Source organism: Oreochromis aureus, linkage group 23, assembly GCF_013358895.1.
Source record: "Oreochromis aureus strain Israel breed Guangdong linkage group 23, ZZ_aureus, whole genome shotgun sequence".
Classification (NCBI taxonomy): domain Eukaryota; kingdom Metazoa; phylum Chordata; class Actinopteri; order Cichliformes; family Cichlidae; genus Oreochromis; species Oreochromis aureus.
Window position 1 is genome coordinate 24,604,189 of NC_052963.1, and position 19,146 is coordinate 24,623,334.

At 42.0% G+C, this 19,146-nt stretch overlaps 1 protein-coding gene across 1 annotated transcript; it reads left to right on the forward strand.

The window, feature by feature from the left end:
* Positions 1-13,674: 13,674 nt before the first annotated feature.
* Positions 13,675-18,326, forward strand: LOC116320503 (E3 ubiquitin-protein ligase TRIM21-like). The gene is made up of 2 exons (XM_039606234.1): positions 13,675-13,806; positions 15,211-18,326. The coding sequence occupies exon 2, from the start codon at positions 15,220-15,222 to the stop codon at positions 16,891-16,893; it is 1,674 nt and encodes a 557-aa protein (XP_039462168.1). The 5' UTR covers positions 13,675-13,806; positions 15,211-15,219; the 3' UTR covers positions 16,894-18,326.
* Positions 18,327-19,146: the final 820 nt, after the last annotated feature.

Sequence of the window (19,146 nt, forward strand, 5' to 3'; positions counted from 1 at the left end):
AAAGAAACAGGGCAGAGTTCAGTGGTTGAATCATCCGTCCCCACTAATGCCAAAACCAAATCTACGCCCTTGGGTCCTTTTGTCAGTTTTATGGCCAAAGTGAGTCTAAAAGTCTGCAGAAAGGCAGTTAATCAGTTAATCCATTCATCAATTTTGTTGGGTGTGCATGCCAGACATAAAGTGCTATCCATGCTGAGTAAGGGTTTACTTCTTCGCCTTCTGGTGTTTGAGGTGAGAACCAGAGTCCCAGGTGCATGCCCTGCAAAGGCCAGGTTTATTTACTCACAGAGATATTGAAAGGGCTGTACTTCTGCTTTACAGTCATTTAAAGAGTTGCCTGCTTTGGCTTTACAGTCATTCACAGAGCTGTATGCTTTTGTCTTGCAGCCGTTTAAGGGGCCGTACGCTTTTATCTTACAGCCCCAGAAAGGGCCACAGGCCTTTGCTTTACAGCCTTTACAGGGTCCTATGTGCATACTTTAGCAGTGCCAAGCTGAATTAACCTTTTGTTGGACCAGTCACAGTTGGCCATAACACTATCAAAGGTTTCTTACTGATCCTCATTGTTACAATTTTAAACAGTATTAATCAGCATGTGTTCAGAGAACAAATAGCAAAACATTTTAATTAATATAATGGTAGATATATTTAACCTAAATAAATGGGTCATGTGACTTGAGCATGCAAGTTAAATGCTTAACACAGTGACTCCACTATAAACACTTTATTGTGAGTATGCACAGTATATATGAGTATATATGATTACACACATTTTATGAGAGTAACTATGATTACATGTCTAGTGTATAGAGATATATATGTCATAATAAAATCCACAACAGACCAGAGCAAAATAATAAGCCTGCTCATCTGTTATTCTATAAAACTTTAATAATACAATATTTCCACATGATCCGATTCAGTTTTTCCGCTGTTCAGGTTTCATTCCTGCTGTTCGAACATCTTTTTAAAAACTACTACTAATAATTGCTGACAGTGTAACCCAGTGTTAATTTAGTCATCTGATATGTGATGTATACTATGCAGTTCCATTCAGTTCTATGCAATAATAAAGTATTATAATATCATTGATTTACGACTGTCACCACAACATATGAGCTCACATTTAGCTTTGACAGAGCAGGCTTGTGTGAGTCTACTGCAGGAAATATGACTGTAACGCTGCTGAAACCAGTGTGTTTTCACATTTTTCAAAGGGATGAAATGAGAGTTGATTTAATAGCAGCACCGATCAGACTACATTTATTTGCTGCTCCCCCTAAAATATTAATAACAATCCATGAAGCAGTCAGATCCTGGATCATTAATTTAAACCAAACATATGATGTAAGTGATATTCTTGTAACTGACAGATATACCAGGGATGTTGAAGTGAGACAACACACACAGTTCTGTTATATTATGTTCAGTTCAGTTTTATTTATACAGGCGCCAAATCACAACAACAGTTGCCTCAAGGCGCTTTAAACTGTACAATAATACATAGAGAGAAAAAACCCAACAATCATATGACCCCTTATGAGCAAGCACTTTGGATACAGTGGGAAGGAAAAACTCACTTTTAACAGGAAAAAATCTCCAACAGAACCAGGCTCAGAGAGGGGCGGCCATCTGCTGCGACTGGTTGGGGTGAGAGAAGGAAGACAGGATAAAAGACATGCCGTGGAAGGGAGCCAGAAATTAATAACATATGATTAAATGCAGAGGTTTATTAACACATAGTGAGTAAGAAAGGTGACTGAAGAAGAAATGCTCAATGCATCATGGGAATCCCCCAGCAGCCTACACCTGTTGCAGCATAACTAAGGGAGGATTCAGGGTCACCTGGTCCAGCCCTAACTATATGCTTTAGCAAAAAGGAAAGTTTTAAGCCTAATCTTAAAAGTAGAGATAGTGTCTGTCTCCCAAATCCCAAGCTGGTTCCACAGAAGCTGGCCTGAAAACTGAAGACTCTGCCTCTCATTCTACTTTTAAATACTCTAGGAACAACAAGTATGTCTGCAGTGGGAGAGCGAAGTGCTAGAGTTGTACTATAGCGTCATTAAGATAAGATGGGGCCTGATTATTTAAGACCTTGTATGTGAGCTGCAGGCTTTTGAATTAATTTTTGGATTTAACAGGGAGCCAATGAAAGGAAGCCAATATAGGAGAAATATGCTCTCTTTCTAGTCCCTGTCAGTACTCTTGCTGCAGCATTTTGGATGACTTATTAGAGATAGGTTGATCATATGCATATGTAATGTAAGCTGTTATGATGACATCAAAAGAAGCTTCAACCAAACCATATTTACGGTGTTGTGCAAAAGTTTTAGCCAAGTGTCGAAAAAATGCTGTACACAGAGTATGCTTTCAAAAATTGAAGTGTTAATCATTTATTTTTATCAATCAACAAAATGCATTGCATGAACACAAGAGAAATCTATATCAAATCAATATTTGGTGTGACCACCCTTTGCCTTCAGCACAGCATCAGCTCTTCTAGCTACACTTGCACACATATTTTGAAGGAACTCGGCTGGTAGGTTGTTCCAAACATCTTGGAGAACTAATCCTTCTGTCTCTTCATGTAATCCCAAACACACTAGATGATGTTGAGATCAGGGCTCTGTGGGGGCCATACCATCACTTCCACTACTACTTGTTCTTCTTTAAGCTGAAGATAGTTCTTAATGATTTTGGCTGTATGTTTGGGGCCGTTGTCCTGCTGCAGAACACATTTGGGGCCAATAAACAATGATTTATATTTCTGAAAGCATTCATTGTTTAAAGCCTTTTTCCCACATCTGCCTAAAACCTTTGCACAGTACTGACCCTCACATTTGAAGAAGGGGAAGATGAAGGTGAGCATGAGACAACTATTTCATCCCCAAAGTGAACACAATACATGAAAGAGCTTGTTTTCATCAGCACACTCAAAGGTCGGGGGAAACCACAGAGAAAAATACATAAGAACACCCCACGAGTTAGCAGACACCTGTAATTTTGGCTGTGTTAAAGAAGAAAATACCCTTGAATGATTGGTCATAGGAATACTCAACAAAAAAATGTCAGACAAGCTGAAAAAGATGCCTGACTTAACCTTCAATAAAGCAGTGGAGCTTGTGAGACAGCAAGGAGCTAGTGCTTGTGCAAACCTAAGTGAAGTTGCTTACAAAAGCCAGCTACACAGGGACAAGCAGAAGCACAGTAAAAGCCATGCAAACAAAGCACAGAACACAGGAGTCAAAGTGAAACAGTACCAAAATAAATAAATCAATCAATCAATCAATCAATCAATCAATCAATCAATCAATCAATCAATCAATCAATCAATCAATCAATCTTTATTTATAAAGCACTTTTCATACAAAAAATGTAGCACAAAGTGCTTTACATGGTTAAAAGCAGCCCAGCCCAGCCCACCCCACCCTCCCTCCCACTCACTCCCCACTCTCATTAACATAAACGATCATGAATACACACACCCCCACACACACACACACGCACACTTAAAGAGTAAAATTGGGCTGGGTGCGCATTAGCCAAGTGAGGAAACACTATCACAGGGAGCCGTCTGCACGGGAGCGGTCACAGACCGCAGCCTCCAGGCTGGGCACACAGCAGGAGGGAGGCAAAAAGCCCCCAGCCAGGCTGAGAGGACCCACAGAGCCCCAGCAGCCATGGTCGATCATAGCCCGGTGCAGAGAGCCCCATCCGAGGAAACACTGGAGATATGACCTAATAAGAATATATACAGGATAAAGAGATAAAATAAATAAGAATGGGATACAATATAAATATAAATATAAATATGAGTAAGAAGATAAAAAATGAACAAGAATAAAATCAATAAATATTAGGTAAAACCTAAATTAATAATATAAATAGAATAACAGGATAGAATAAATAAGCATAAAATAAATACACGTTAGGTAAAAGCTAAATTAAAAAGGTGGATCTTGAGCCTGTTCTTAAAAACATGAACGTTCTCTGCGGCCCTGAGCTCCTCCGGCAGGCTGTTCCACAGTCGAGGACCATATCACTGAAAAGCTGCCTCTCCGTGAGTATGTGTCCTGACTTTAGGGACAATCAAAAGGCCAGTACCAGAGGACCTCAAGGTCCGCGAGGGTTCATATGGTAAAAGCAGATCTGAAAGATAAGAAGGCCCAAGACCATTAAGACATTTAAAAACCAATAAAAGAACTTTAAAATCGATCCTGAAACACACAGGGAGCCAATGCAGTGATTCTAAAACCGGTGTAATGTGGGCCCACCCTCTGGTCTTCGTCAGCACACGAGCTGCAGAGTTTTGTAAAAGTTGTAAGGGTGAAATATTCTTTTTGGGGAGACCAGAGAGCAGGGCATTACAGTAATCAATGCGACTGGTAATAAAAGCATGCATCAACATCTCCGTGTTGGCCGAGAGAGAATATAGGCGGACTCTGGCTATATTTTTAGATGATAAAATCCAATTTTGGTTACATGTTTAATATGTGAGATAAAACCAAGCTCAGAGTCAAAAATAACACCCAGGTTTTTCACTTGTAGCGAAGGGCATAGTGAAAATGCCTGTAATTTAGACAAGAATTTCTCTCTCTGAGCCTCAGGACCGATGATTAAAACTTCAGTTTTGTCCTGGTTAAGCTGTAAAAAGTTTTCTGCCATCGAAGATTTTATATCTAGAATACAGTTAAAAAGGGCATCCATTGGTCTGGTGTCATCAGGAGACACGGAGATGTACAGCTGAGTGTCATCAGCGTAACTGTGGAAGTTCACTTCATGCCTCCTGATGACACTGCCAGTGTCACAAATGTACAAGATATGGTTGAGTCCATCCAAAGAAGGATAAACGTCAGGCCAGAAATGTGAAATGTAGGAGCTGTAAAAAGCTGGGCCATTTTGCGTTTGCTTGTCGCTCCTGTGTGGTCAATGAAGTTTTTGCACCACACAAGACAGTGAAAGCAATGCAACCTACTTTCTACGAGGAATCACAGATGTGGAAGATTTTACAAAGGGATGGACTGTAAAACTACTAATACAAGGTCCTCAAATAATCTTTAAGATTGACTCAGAGGTTGATAGTGTTATACCAACAGACAACATCTGATAAACTTGCCTGTAAGCCAAAACTAAGAAATAAAAAACCAGTGAAGCAGTTATACAGCCCTGGAGGCAAACTGAACTGTGTAGGTAGTTTATTTTATAGCCACCACAATGAGGAAGGAGAAAAGAATGAGGTTTAAAGTCAACATGAATAAAGCTTCACAAGGCATTCACCTCTTAAGTCACAATGTTGCAGCTACCATGGGCCTGATGAAACTCATGGAAGAAATAGGAGCTTCAGAACAAATCAGTGAGTCTTTCCCTCGGGATGTAGGGGAGGTTGAAATCAAACCCATCAGGATCACGCTCAGAGAGCGTGCACTTCCTTACAGTGTGATGACTGCAAGGATAATGTCAGTATCCATGTTACCAAAAGTGAAGAAAGAACTGGATCATATGGCAAACTGTGGTGTGATTCAACAATTCCAGAGCCAACTGAGTGATGTGCTCTGATAAATTTCTGATGGAAACAAGAAACAGATCAGAATCCATGTTGATTTGTAAGAGCTGAATAAGGCACCATAAAGAGAAAAGTATGTTTTACCAACTTTTGATGACATTTTGTCTAAACTTGCAGGTGTCAAAGTATTTTTTTCTGTTAAATGCCGCAAGCAGGTTCTGGCAAATACCACTTGATGTAGACAGCACCAAACTGACTACTTTTATAACCCCATTTGACAGATACTACTTCAGCAGGCTAACATTTGGTATTACCAGCGCCCCAGAAATCTTCCAGCGCGAGAGGACAGAACTCTTGAAAGGACGTGAGGGAGTAGCGGTCTATCCTGTCAATATACTGATATATGTGATATAAAGTGACCACAAGTGACTAATACCTCTTATAAACAGCAAGGATCTTCACTCAGTGCCACTGAAGTGCCAGAGACTTTTGTTGAGAATGATGCGGTACAACCCCACGGCTGTCTACGTACCAGGGAAGGAACTTGTAGCCGCTTCTGGGTGGTGTGAAAGGGTCTCTGCAACTACAACTCATGAGACAGCAGAATCGCTGGAGGAAATTGAAGCTTATGAAGATGCAACACAATGCTCTTGGCTCATTTCGACTACTACGGGATATTATATTTGTTTTAAATGTTATATACTTAGGTGGTACGTGTATTTTGACATTTGTTGCCATGATGCCAGGTCTCTCTTGGAAATGAGAATTTTAATCTCAATGAGATTTTACCTGGATAAATAAAGGACTAATAAAACCAAGTTGGATCTAATCAAACAGCAAACACTGCATTATGCCACTCTTCAAATAGTGCAAACCTTTGTGCAGGCAGGTTGGCTGAAACACACAACTAAAGTGCAAGAGAAAGTGAAGCAATATTACACTAATAGACATTCTCTTATTGTGTCAAATGTTCTGGTGCTATATAATGACAGAATAGTTTTACTACAACAGCTTAGGACTGAGATTTGGAGCGCATTCACGATGGCCATCCACGCTGCAAAGTCGACGGTCACACAAAAGTGCGACTCTCCACAATCATACCTTGTCTAGACGGAGATAGTCTGCAGAAGAACCATCGACACCTGAAACCCATCATCAGCACCCCAGCCACTCCTCCAATAGACGGAGTGCCACAGGTTCAGAGGGAGAGTCAGCCATACTCAGCTCCTCCACCTGTGAAAACTCAAGCGTCCAGATCCAGTTAATCTTAGATTACCGGTGACTCCAATTAGCACAACCTCTAGTGGCAGGTTGTTAAAACACTGAGGAGATATGCTGAATGTACCAGATGAATGGGTTGTTGAGCTATTTTTCCCCTAAGTGTTACATGCTTAGTTAAAAAATTTATTCTGAGAAAGTCCTATTAGTCCTGAGCTTGAGTGTTTTTAAGCTACGGTTAAAATAAGGTTTTTATGCATTTTCTGTGCATTTTCGGCATTTAGAGCACTGTTGAAACAACAACAAAAAAAAAAGTGTTGACCTGCCACTGTCTTAAAAGACTCAAAGAAAGGGTGATGTAATGTAATGGCACAATTTAATACGGAAGGTTACATTGTAGTTGAACCTGGAAGTAAGGGATATGCCAGGGAGGTCGGAGTGAGACAACAAACACAGTTCTGTTATATGTAGTGTAAGGTGTTATGTTGACATTTTAAAAAGAAGATATATATCATATCCTTGACTCAGCATAACACTACAGTCCTGACACAAACTAATAACTTTGTTAATCTGTAAAACGTCTTCCTGTTACCTCCTGCTCTCCACCTGTGTGGGCTTGCTCTTCAGAGCTTCATCTTGTCTTCTTCTCAGCCAGGACACTCCGGGCAAGTTTTTGGAAATAAAGACGTTTCTTTTATTCTACATTTCTCAAAAGATAAACGCTAAGAGCCGATGCTTTGTACTGAATCAGAAGAGCTGACTCCCATCGAGTGAGTGCCGGTGTTCCAGATTAACTGGATTTGGTCGAACAGATGTGTGGCAGTCTTGCGTTTCAGGAGCTGCTACCGACAAACCAGCAAAAAAACGCCAAATGTGTCATCTGTGACACTTGTGAGGTTATCTCAAACACACTCCGTCAGTCTTGATGCCGTTGAACAACAAAATGTTTAAAAATGTCGCGAGTTTACCTGGTGATATCCTCATGCGGGACTCGATCGCGAAAACAGCAAACAATTAACACCACGCCGATGCTGTTCACAGGACAGCAAGAGTAAACGATCGGGAGACTCTTGTAGTCGTTATCGTTCCCCTCGCACGTTTTATTTCTCCGATTTCAGCGTTTGTGCTTCACAACTAAAGCGTGCAGTTTACTTTGTGTGCACTAACATGGACTCGAGTCAACCAGCGCCACCTCTGGCCAAGTGCCACAGCCTACAGCCAGATCAACTTGTGACACACATCTGCACCACGTTTGAATTCGTTTCATGCACAATACATTTGTAACTTTCAATTGTGTCCGTTTGTGCGTCATGCAAATAAACCTTTGAACTGAATGAAATGTTATCATGTCTTTATTTTTGGCCTACATCAGTAAGAAATGCCAAATTATATACACAAAGTCATAGAAATCACCACTCCAATTGTTCATCATGATTTTAATATTTTCTTTTTCCATAACAATGAAATATGCCTTGGACAAATATGACACATCAATATTTCATTAGTGTTGTCACATCACATCCTGTAAGCATCTTCTGCCTGTGTCTTTTCTCTGGAAATGAATATTTTCAGCCAATATAGGCAATCCATCAACATGGCTGGAGAGAGTTGGTAGTTATATACAGTCTGTATAAGTGTGGTTAATCTAATAAACATTTGTAAGGAGATGGCAGTTACTGTGAATTTACAGCAGTTACACAGTGATTAGTAATAAACAGAGCCAGTTTTATTAAGTGGAGCTTGTGAGAGTGAGTGGATTTAAGAAAGTCAGTGACTCAGGTGTGTCGATTGGTTTGTCATCTGTTGTCGAGTCTGGAGGAGACGTAGAAATCTTTTGTTTTAAATCTAAGTGAGGAAGATTCCTGTTTTAAAACACGCACTTTTTGTGAGAAATGCAAGAAGTACATCTGCAGAAAGCACACAGTTACATTCTGTCCATCATGTGGACAAAACTGAAAATGTTGAACATTGAAAAACTGAGAACATCGGGCAAGTTCAAAAGAAATGTGTTCGTAAGAATGTAAAACCTTTACTAAATTGTTCTTACAAATAGTTATGGAAAGTCTAACTGTTGTATGTCTGTGTTCTAAATGTTTATCTAATGGAAAATAAAGTTGCTATTGTTTTATTGCAGTTTTTTGACAATTCTGAGTGGATTTACACAGTACGGGTCAAAATGACCCGCAACATAATCAATGTGATTTTTTTTTTCAACATAATACAAGGGTTAATTTCCAAAACTTGCATATGATCTTCAATTTGTAGCAGATCCACTATCACATAGCAGCTGGAGCAGTCTCAAATGAGGTCAGTCCACTACTGCCACCTGTGGCTAAGTGCCATAGCCTACACCTACACCCAGATTAACTTGTGACACATCTGCACCTGCTTCTAGGATCACATTGAGTTGAGGCTGAGTGGCTGCACTTACCCCTGGTACATCCAAATCTCCCCACCAACATGTTGAAAGGTGCAATGCCAGCAATGTGGATTGTCAAGATTAAAACCAGTCGTTAAGCAAAGACAACAGGGATCATTCTTTTCTGTTTATTATACAGCCAGATTAACTTGTGACACACATCTGCAGCTGGCTCTATCACCATGTTTGAATTTGTTTAATGCACAATACATTTGTAACTGTCATTGTTTTCCGTTCTTTCCCCCCCCAAAAAAACGTTCAACTACATGAAATGCAGTTTTGCTTATTTTGAGCTTATCATACACTTGAAGATTCTGAAATCAGCATCAAAAATCACTATCTCTCAGTGAGTGAATGAGATGGTAGACAGCAGTGAGATGGAGAGTGCGTCGCAAAATATGACTGACACCCGTAAACGAAGCAGCATCTGACTGCAGTTTAAAGAAGAAGCAGATACTAAGAGGAGAAACGGCATCAGCCCATCCAAGCTGAGGCATTTGATTTTTCTGAATGTTAACCTGCACTGAGGACATACTGTTTGGCTACTGAGTTTGGTTGTTCTGTGGATTTATTTACAGTGTTTGTTTTTGTGTTAAATTAGAATTAAAAGTTTGATTAAAATATTAAAGAGCCCACTGAGCCCAGCTGCGTGCAGCCCCTTGTCCACCAAGGCATGGCTTATACCCCCTTGACACCTTACCGGTATGCGGTATGGACCTCCTGGACCGGGGGCGGGTGCTGGAGCCCCAGCGACCCGGAACACCTGCCCGACCTCCATAAGCAGACACTCCCGGCGCAGGTGCCCCGGCCGCCCGCACTTCCAGCACTCCGGCCCCGGCGTCTGCGCGGCTCCTCGTGGCTCCGGGGCAGTACCAGCCGCTGCTGGAGTCCCAGCTGGAAGCAGCGGTAGGAATGGGTTTCTGGGGTTCCAGCCCACCGCGTGTTCCTTTCCGCCGGGGCCGCCATCCCCCCTCCAACCTGCCACCGCCGGCAGCCGCTACGATGGGCCCCGGCTGTTCCGCCGTGGCTCCTCCCGTGCGGGTCCCGGGACCGCTGCTAGGTGGTCCTCCGCCAGCGTGACCGCCGCCGTCAGAGTCGCCGGGCGGTGGCAGCGGACCCAGCGAGCCGTAGCCTCCGGTAGCCCCTCCAGGAAATGCTCGAGGACAACCAGATTGAGCAGCCGAGCTTCCTCCGGCGAAGGTCCCGGCCGCAGCATCCTCCAGCTTGCGAGCCCAAGTAAACGGCCGCTCCCCTCCCGTCTGCTGGCTCGGAACCACCGCCAAGAGGCCCAACCAGTCCAGGACTGCTCGACAGACATCCTCGAACACCCCCTGCGACCCGGGGGGCAAGCGCCACCGTCTGAGCCTCACTCGACAGAAGGGGCAGCAGGCGGGCGGCCCATTCATCCTCCGGCCAGTGGCAGGCCATCGCCGTGGCCTGGAAAGCTTAGACCAGCGGGTCTTTCCCCTCCACCATCCGGTCTCACCGCCAGCGGGGTGGCGGCCATCGCCGCCATGTCCTGCATCATTTGGCCCAGCATCTGTAGCGGTTGGGCAGGCGGCTGGGGCGCCGGAGGAGCAGGCGGGTCGGGCTGGGGATGCGACATTGCGGCATGGGTTTCGGCACCACTGTGATGTCGGACCCCAACACCCCCCGCGACCCGTGGGTATTGTGACAGCACACTTATTTTATTATCACTGTTCACTGTGATTTCGGCTTACTGCAGGGGACACAGACACTCCCGCTCAGCGGTCACTCCGCTTTCCCTCCTCGACTGTCACTGAAACATAAAAAGAGTCACAATCAGTCACTTGTCCCCAACACCTGTTCAGCCCCGCCTCCGCGCCACCCCGGGAGCTCACCGTGCCACCCCTCCTCTGCAGCGGGCCAGAGACCACACCCACGCCACAAAGTTTAAGCTTGATCAGCTGTTGTTCGAATTTATTTAATATTACTTTCTAATATCTAACACTGCTAAATGTGTTTTGTGTTTGAGGACATGTTTAGAGTTTTGGTAAATGGGAGATTCAGATTTCCAAATGGTGTCCTAACCAGATGAATAGTGTTTAAGATTTTGGCAACTGTGGGATTGATCTGATGAAAGAGTTTTCATAGTTGACAGTTTAGTTTTTACCATGGGATTTAGTGTTTTAGCAATTCAGTAAAATAAGATGCCAGCTGTAAATGTAAATGCAGCACTTTCAGTAAAAATCCGGAAGAGGGCGCTCTGAGCCAGGCCAGCTCTGTCTCTGCTGCTCTGCTTTATTTAAACCATTTAAACTGTTGTGTGTTTGATTAGTGATTATTCAGCTCATCAGAGATGCTTCAGTGTTTCACTCTGAGAGTTTTTCTTTATTTCAGCTTCACTCTCCAGCATATGTTGGCCTGATTTTGTTGTTGTTTTCTCTGCTCCTCTTTTCTGGCTCTTTAAATAAAAATCATAATCGATCTATTTGTGAGGCTGCTGGAGCTCAGACTCATTTTCTCCCACGGGATGAGTCAGTCGTGGATCCCTCAGCTCTGGTGTCAGGCTGTTCACCTCTGGGTATGAACATCTGCACACAGCTGCACATGAAGCTGTGTTATTTATTATATTTCATAGTAAAATTAATATATATGTCAGACTGTGCACTGCCTAAAGGTTAGAGTCAGGTGTGTTCGTCTGTCTTTCACAGAATGATGCTGAAATAAACAATCTGAATTATTTACTTTAAACAGCAGGATTAAAACTATGATGCTGATGAAGCAGTCACATGCACGACTACATGTCGACATGTTGATGGGTTAGTTTATCAAATTTTAATCTTTTCTCATGCTGGTCTCAGGGTGTCTGCTTCTATTGTGGCACAAAAGCTCCGTTTAAACTATGTCTGTCTTCAGCGTCAGAGTCCAGAAGTGAAACTGAAGGTGAAAGATGCAAGATGTGTTTCTCTTTTTTCAACTGAATCTGAATTAAACTGAATTTTTGTATTGATTATGCTTTCAACATCATCGTTATATCTCTAAGACAGAAAAAAAAACAATCAGCTCTGCATCGAAGCTGCTGTCTGTGGATCAAAGTTTTCTCGGGATTCTACTTAAGAGGAATAGTTATAATTTTAAATGTCAGGATTTAGTGCTGTTTCAATGTGAAATTATTTCACATTAAATGTTGAAGTTGAATGTTAGAGCTGGACAAACAGCGTTGCGTTGAAGGAGGATTTATTATGACACGTTTGATTGGATCTCCTGAGTCTGAAGAGGAAATCATGAGACTGCACTCACAGTAGTACATAAAAAAAATACTGTAACAGCTTCAGAGTGTACATGACCACAGTGGTTCACTGATTTTAACACTAATGCATGAATAAGGATCAGAGTATATCCAGGATCTCTTCTTCTTATGTGGTTTTTCCATCCCCCAAGGCTCAGATTTATCCATCAGGAAATCCTGTAATAGTCCAAAACAAAGATTTATAACTAACATTTAGTTTCTACAGTCACTTTATCCAGCGAGCTGTAACTTATCTACACAGCACATATCTGTCACTGGTAGCTTCATCCTAACAATGATACCAGCAGTATGTTTATGCTGCTGTCTCGCTTGATTCACAGCATAACAACATACAGAACATACAACAGAGCAACATCACAGGGCAGGACTCACTGCGTCATTAGTTCAAACCAAACATCTGGAGTCACAACTGCATGATTTTCTTCTACTTTGGTTCTAATCAGACTCGGTCCGTCTGCCTCTTTGATGTTTCAGCGTCTGAGACCTTTTCTTTTCTCTTCACTGCTTCTTCCTGTTTCCTCCTGCGCTCCACCTGTGTGGGCGTGGTCTTCGGAGCGTCTTTTCTTTTCACGGCAATGAAGACGTAGCTTTTTTCTCAATTTCTTAAAAGATGCAATAATAGTTGACTGAACACGAACTATGATCACGTCCACCGAGACGCATCCATGCACTGCTGAGTAATGATGGGTCGGTCGTGAACGATACGGCTCTTAGAGTCGACTCTTTGACGTGAACGACGAGAGTCGTGTCTTTATTGGGAGTCGTGGGGGTTTTATTCTTTCTCTCACCCTCTCTCTCGCACTTTTTTTTCGCTTCACTCCGCACGCGAGCCTTGAGCTTGCGCTGAGCAGAGGGGGAGGGGCGGTAGTTACACTCTCAGTAGGACAGTAACAGAGCGGGAAAATAATTATGGATGATTACTATACCTAATGTGACGATGTTGTCTCTTGTTGTTGTCCTTGGCTCTCTTTCTCTCTCTGCTTTGTCTCTAGCGGCCACCGTATATATTTATATATAAACATATATAAATAAAACCACGGTTTTTTTTACATTAGTAAGTCCTTTTGTGAATAATTTTATATTGTTGTTGATAATAAATTCATTAAAGCAACAAAACAACCTGAAGAGACGGTTCGGAGTCGAAAGACTCGACTCTTTTTAGTGAGTCGAGCCGAAAGATCCGGTTCTCTAAAAAGAGCCGGAAATCCCATCACTACTGCTGAGCCACCGCCTCTCAGAGGCGGAGCAACATGTGAAAGACAGGGCTTCAGCGTCAGAGTCCAGAAGTGAAACTCACCGTGAGAACAGCAAAGCTTGTTTCTCTTCACAGGAGCGTCAAACTGAGCTCATCCAGCCTTTTTGAGCAGCACAGCAGAGCTTCTTCCAACACTGGTGAGTACAGATGATCACGATCACACTGTTTTAAAGTCCACATGTTCAGCCTCCTCTTTGTAACCTGCAAATACGGTGCGGTTCACCTGTTGGTTGGGGGTATTTCCACACACGTCTCTACATTTCTCTCCTCTGATAAATTCTTTTTATAAAAATATGCAAATTCACCCTATTCTGATTTTTAGCGCAGTGCAAACAAATGATAAACTTTCACTTTCAGCAGTCCTGATCTGCAACAGCAGAGATGACGCTGCTTGCATCTGCTGTTGCAGATCAGATGTGGGGACGATCCGGAGCTGTGGAAGCAAATTTATGTCAACACTCACGCGAGAAAAACATAATCACTAGCAAATAATTACATGTCAACGGTGTTTTAGATTTAATGATGTTTCAGATTAACTAGTGTTGGTCAAACGGGATGTGTCGCAGATTCGCTTTTCCGGAGCCGCTACAGACAAAGCAGGAAATAAACAGTGAAAAGCATGTCAGTGACAGTTAGTTCAAACACAGTCTGTCATTGTTGTTGCTCTTGACCAAAAAAATATTTAAAATGTTCTCGAGTTTATCTGGTGATAATCCCGTGCACGAGGCGACTGTGAAAACTGGAAACAAAACCACACCGATGCTGTTCAGAATACCACGAAAGTTAACAAGAATCTTGTTGTTTTTCTTATCAGTTTTACCATATTTTATTACTCCCATGTGATTTCCTCGTTGTTGCCTGTCTGCACTGAAATGGAGTCCAGTCCACTAATGCCACATGTGTCCAAGTGCCATAGCCTACAACCAGATTAACTTGTGACACATCTGCACCTGGCTCTATCAACACATTGAGTAGAAGCTGAGTGGCTGCACTCACACCTGAAGCATTTAAATCGACCCACAAACATCATGTTCAAAGATGGATGGTTAAGACTAAAATCAGTCATTAAGCAAGCAACAACAACAAGGATCATTTATTTCTGTTTATTTAAAATGTGTAACATCTGTAATTGCCTTCTGCACAAGGGAAGTCCACGTGGTTCCACTTTCCACAGCAGGTCCATTCAATCATTCCATTAAGAGGAGCAACGAATGAAAAACTTCATAACGAGGATCTGGAAAGGAAGTGTGCATCAGGACATGGCAATTATAATTTAGCCAAAACACCTTTACCCATGAAATATAATTATTTGCTTGTATTCATTTTTTTCCTCACATGCAAGATGAGGCTAACTAATAATAAAAAAGGATTAATTAAAAAAGTTACCATTTTAAAAAAGGCTTTACAGCCTAATGTCATTTGGGAAAAATGGTCATAAACTGTGTTTAGAGCTGTCTGAACTTTGACCTCAGTATTTGAAACTTAACATGAACATCCACCAGTGGAATTAATAAACTCAGTTTCTTTTCTTTCTCACTCAGAGTGCAGACATGTCTGCTGCCAGCTGTCTTCTATCTGAAGATCAGTTTCTGTGCTCCATCTGTCTGGATGTCTTCACTGATCCAGTCTCCACACCATGTGGACACAACTTCTGCAAAAACTGCATCAGCCAACACTGGGATATCAGCTACAGGTGTCAGTGTCCCATGTGTAAAAAGGTGTTCAGGATGAGACCTGAGCTGCACATCAACACTTTCATCTCTGAGATGGTTTCTCAGTTCAGACGTGAAGCTCAGCAGAAAGTCAGCAGCAGCAGCTCAAAGCAACAAGCTGCCAAACCAGGAGAAGTTCCCTGTGACATCTGCACTGGAACCAAACTGAAGGCCCTGAAGTCCTGCCTGGTGTGTCTGGCCTCCTACTGTCACACTCACCTGGAGCCTCATCTGACAGCTTCACGTCTGAAAAGACATCAGCTGATCGATCCTGAGGAGAACCTGGAAGCCAGGATGTGTATGAAGCACAATAAACCTCTGGAGCTGTTCTGTAAGACCGATCAGACATGTGTCTGCATGCTCTGCTGTGTTTTTGACCACAAGACTCATGAGTTTGTTCCTCTAAGAGAAGAATATGAAGGAAAGAAGGCAGAACTGGGGAAGACTGAGACTGAAATTAAACAGATGATCACGAAGAGACGACTGAAGATTCAGGAGATAAAAAAGTCAGTGAAGAAGAGTAAAGATGCTGCAGACAGAGAGAAAGCAGAAGGTGTTCAGGTCTTCACTGCTCTGAAGGAGTCTGTTGACAGACACCTGAATGAATTCATAAAGGAGATTGAAGACAAACAGGAAGCAACAGAGAAACAGGCTGAAGGTTTCATCAAAGATCTGGAACAGGAAATCTCTGAGCTGATGAAGAGAAGCTCTGAGGTGGAGCAGCTCTCACGCTCTAAAGATCACCTCCACCTCCTCCAAAGCTTCTCATCCCTGAAAGCTGCTCTAACTACCAAACACTGGACAGAGGTCAGTATCCATCCACCATCATATGAGGGCACTGTGGTGAGAGCTGTGGATCAGCTGAAAGAGACACTGGGTGAAGAGTTTGAAGAATTGTTTGAGGCTGAGCTGAAGAGGGTCCAGCAGTATGCAGTGGATGTGACTCTTGATCCTGATACAGCACATCCTGAACTCATTGTGTCTGACGATGGAAAACAAGTACAACGTAGTGACAATAGGAAGGAATGTCCACACAACCCAAAGAGATTTTCGAAGTTTGTTTGTGTTTTAGGAAAGCAGAGTTTCTCTTCAGGCAGATTTTACTTTGAGGTTCAGGTTAAAGACAAGACCAAATGGATATTAGGAGTGGTCAGAGAGTCAGTGAACAGGAAGGAAGCCATCACACCGAGTCCTGAGAAAGGTTACTGGACTGTAGCGGAACATAAAAACATTTGTGTAGCTCTTGATAAACCTCAAGTCCATCTGTCTCTTCAGTCTGTTCCTGAGAAGGTGGGGGTGTTTGTGGATTATGAGGAGGGTCTGGTCTCCTTCCATGATGTAGATCATGCAACTCTTGTCTACTCCTTTACTGGCTGCTCCTTTATGGAAAAACTCTGTCCACTCTTCTATCCCGGTGTTAATGATGATGGTAAAAACTCTTCACCTCTGACCATCTGTCCTGTGATGATGGGTGACTGCATCAGTGATGATGATGAGGATGATGATAACTGATCATCAGTCATTCAGTCTGATCTTTTTTCATGAAGAGATTGCATCAATTAAAGATCAATCGCAACATTAAACTAACACAGAGAAGTCCTAAAAACAGAACTGAGCAACTCAAACCTGCTGATGAAAACCATGACATTCAGTCAGAACCGGCAGGTCAAGTTAGCACGCTGAACTTTAATTGGTTTGTTTGTTTTACTGTTTTCAACCTTATAACAGTATAACAAGTCTGAGGAGTTTCAGTTTGAAAAAGACCTTTCCTTAATTTTCTTCCAGCGTTTTAAGGCACAGATGTTGTTAAATATCAAAAACAGGATTCAGAAACTGTTCTGCTGTTTTAACATGTGCAGCATACTTGTACATAAAAAAATATAATAATCTGAACTTTTGTTATCTCCTTTCATGTTTTTTGATGATAATCAGCTGCTGAACTCTAGTCTTCTTCCCTGTATTGTGGCAGCAGCATGTGAGGTGAACAGTTTGGGAACAGGTTCGTGTCTCTGTTCTCATGAAGAAAATGATCCATTTGAGGAAATTTCATTCTGAGAATGCCGAAACTCTCCTTTTCTCTTCTTTCAGTCTTTACAGGCGCAGACATTCAAACATATACTGTTCACAAGTATGAGTACAAATGTTAATATTTAATTATTTTCAGGCCCACAGTCAAACAGATTCATGTCTTTGTTCTCCTCGTCAAACTCCAAATCATCATTAATGAAGCAGATTTAAACGTTACATTTAAATGGGAAAAAAACTAGCTTCTAACTGTGAGTTCAGGTTTTATCAGGTGGCACCAACACATCAGTCTGAAACACACTGACACGTTTATGATTTGTTCCTATAAATCTGTGTTTCTTATTTGTCTGTGAAGGTTCTCAGTCATCCAGGTCATCGTAGTCAAAGGAGTTTGCAAAGAAAAGCGTCTGGACTTGTTTAAGTTGCTTGAAGACGTTTCACCTCTCATCCGAGAAGCTTCTTCAGTTCTAAGGTCAAATGGCCAAGAGTCCCAGATTTAAACCCAGTGGGAGTATCCCCCCAAAGAGGGACAAAGGACCCCCTGGTGATCCTCTAATCACATGCGCCAAGGTATTTCTTATTGATGCTCAGATCAGACAAGCCCTACAGGACAGCTTTCTGTATTTCATCCAATATTTCAATAAAATTGATCTCTGTTCCTTTTAGAGTGCTAATGTTTGGAAAGTTTGAGATATTTCCTAATGTTGATGAACAGTTTGAGTCTTGAAGACATAAAACTATTGTAGTTATAAACTGTAATGAATGTTTAATGGCAGCAGAATCAGATGTGTAAAAACTAAGATGTACTGTTCATCTGAAGATATCTCAGGCTGTTCTTCATCTGTTTTGTGACATGATCATTAAATAACTTTCTACTGTCTGCTCTGTTTCAAGGAAGATAAATAAAGACTTGTCTTTCACTTTGGGCTCCTGGTTTCAGCTTTTTAAAATCTTGGTTGTGGCTGTGGGATGGTGATGCTACTTTCCAGAAATCTGATTAGTGAGTTGGTCTGGTTTCTGCTCTGGAGCAGGTTCGGTCCACCACATAGGGATTAAATGTGAACTTAGGGTAAATGGAGAAAATTCCCGCACTTCTGATATGTTTTTACAATACTTTTTTATTTACTCCAGTTGTGATTTATTGTCAAGAAGTGTCAGTAAACTAGTGAATGTACTACCCAATTAAAAAAAATTAATTCAAGTCCAGTTTAGTTGACTGTCTTCATTAGAATAAATGTGTATTGAGTCTCAGTCACTGAATAAGGTGACTCCCTTTAACGTAAAAGCTTAATAAAGTTTAAAATGCAGAAGGAAGCCCGGTGTCGGCGTGCTGATGCCGCTCCCGATCCTTTTTTTCTGACCTGGTGAAAAACCAAAACGAACGACTCGAGACAGACTTCTTCAATTCAATCAACTTCTTTATTTCAACCCCTGCGCAGGAGGGAATCAGCTCAGCATAAAGCCTCTTGCAGATTCGAAGGGCAGTCCTTCGAACTGTTACATTTATATTATTCCAAAGTTCCTTATTTACCTCCCACCTTTCCTGTTATTCTGATATCACGTTCGCCTATACGTCATACACAGTTTTGATCAAAACAACTTCTTCCTCATCTATCGTCTTCTACCTTTCCTTTTAAGGTCTTGCATCTTTAACCCCTTTCTTAAATGCATGTCTTAATTGTTTATGTGTGTGTGTGATGTACATGTCTCTATCTGCGCAGTGTGTGTGTGTGCGGGTCA

Coding starts and splice junctions, on each gene's coding strand:
- LOC116320503 (XM_039606234.1), top strand. CDS start 15,220: ATGTCTGCTGCCAGCTGTCTTCTATCTGAAGATCAGTTTCTGTGCTCC.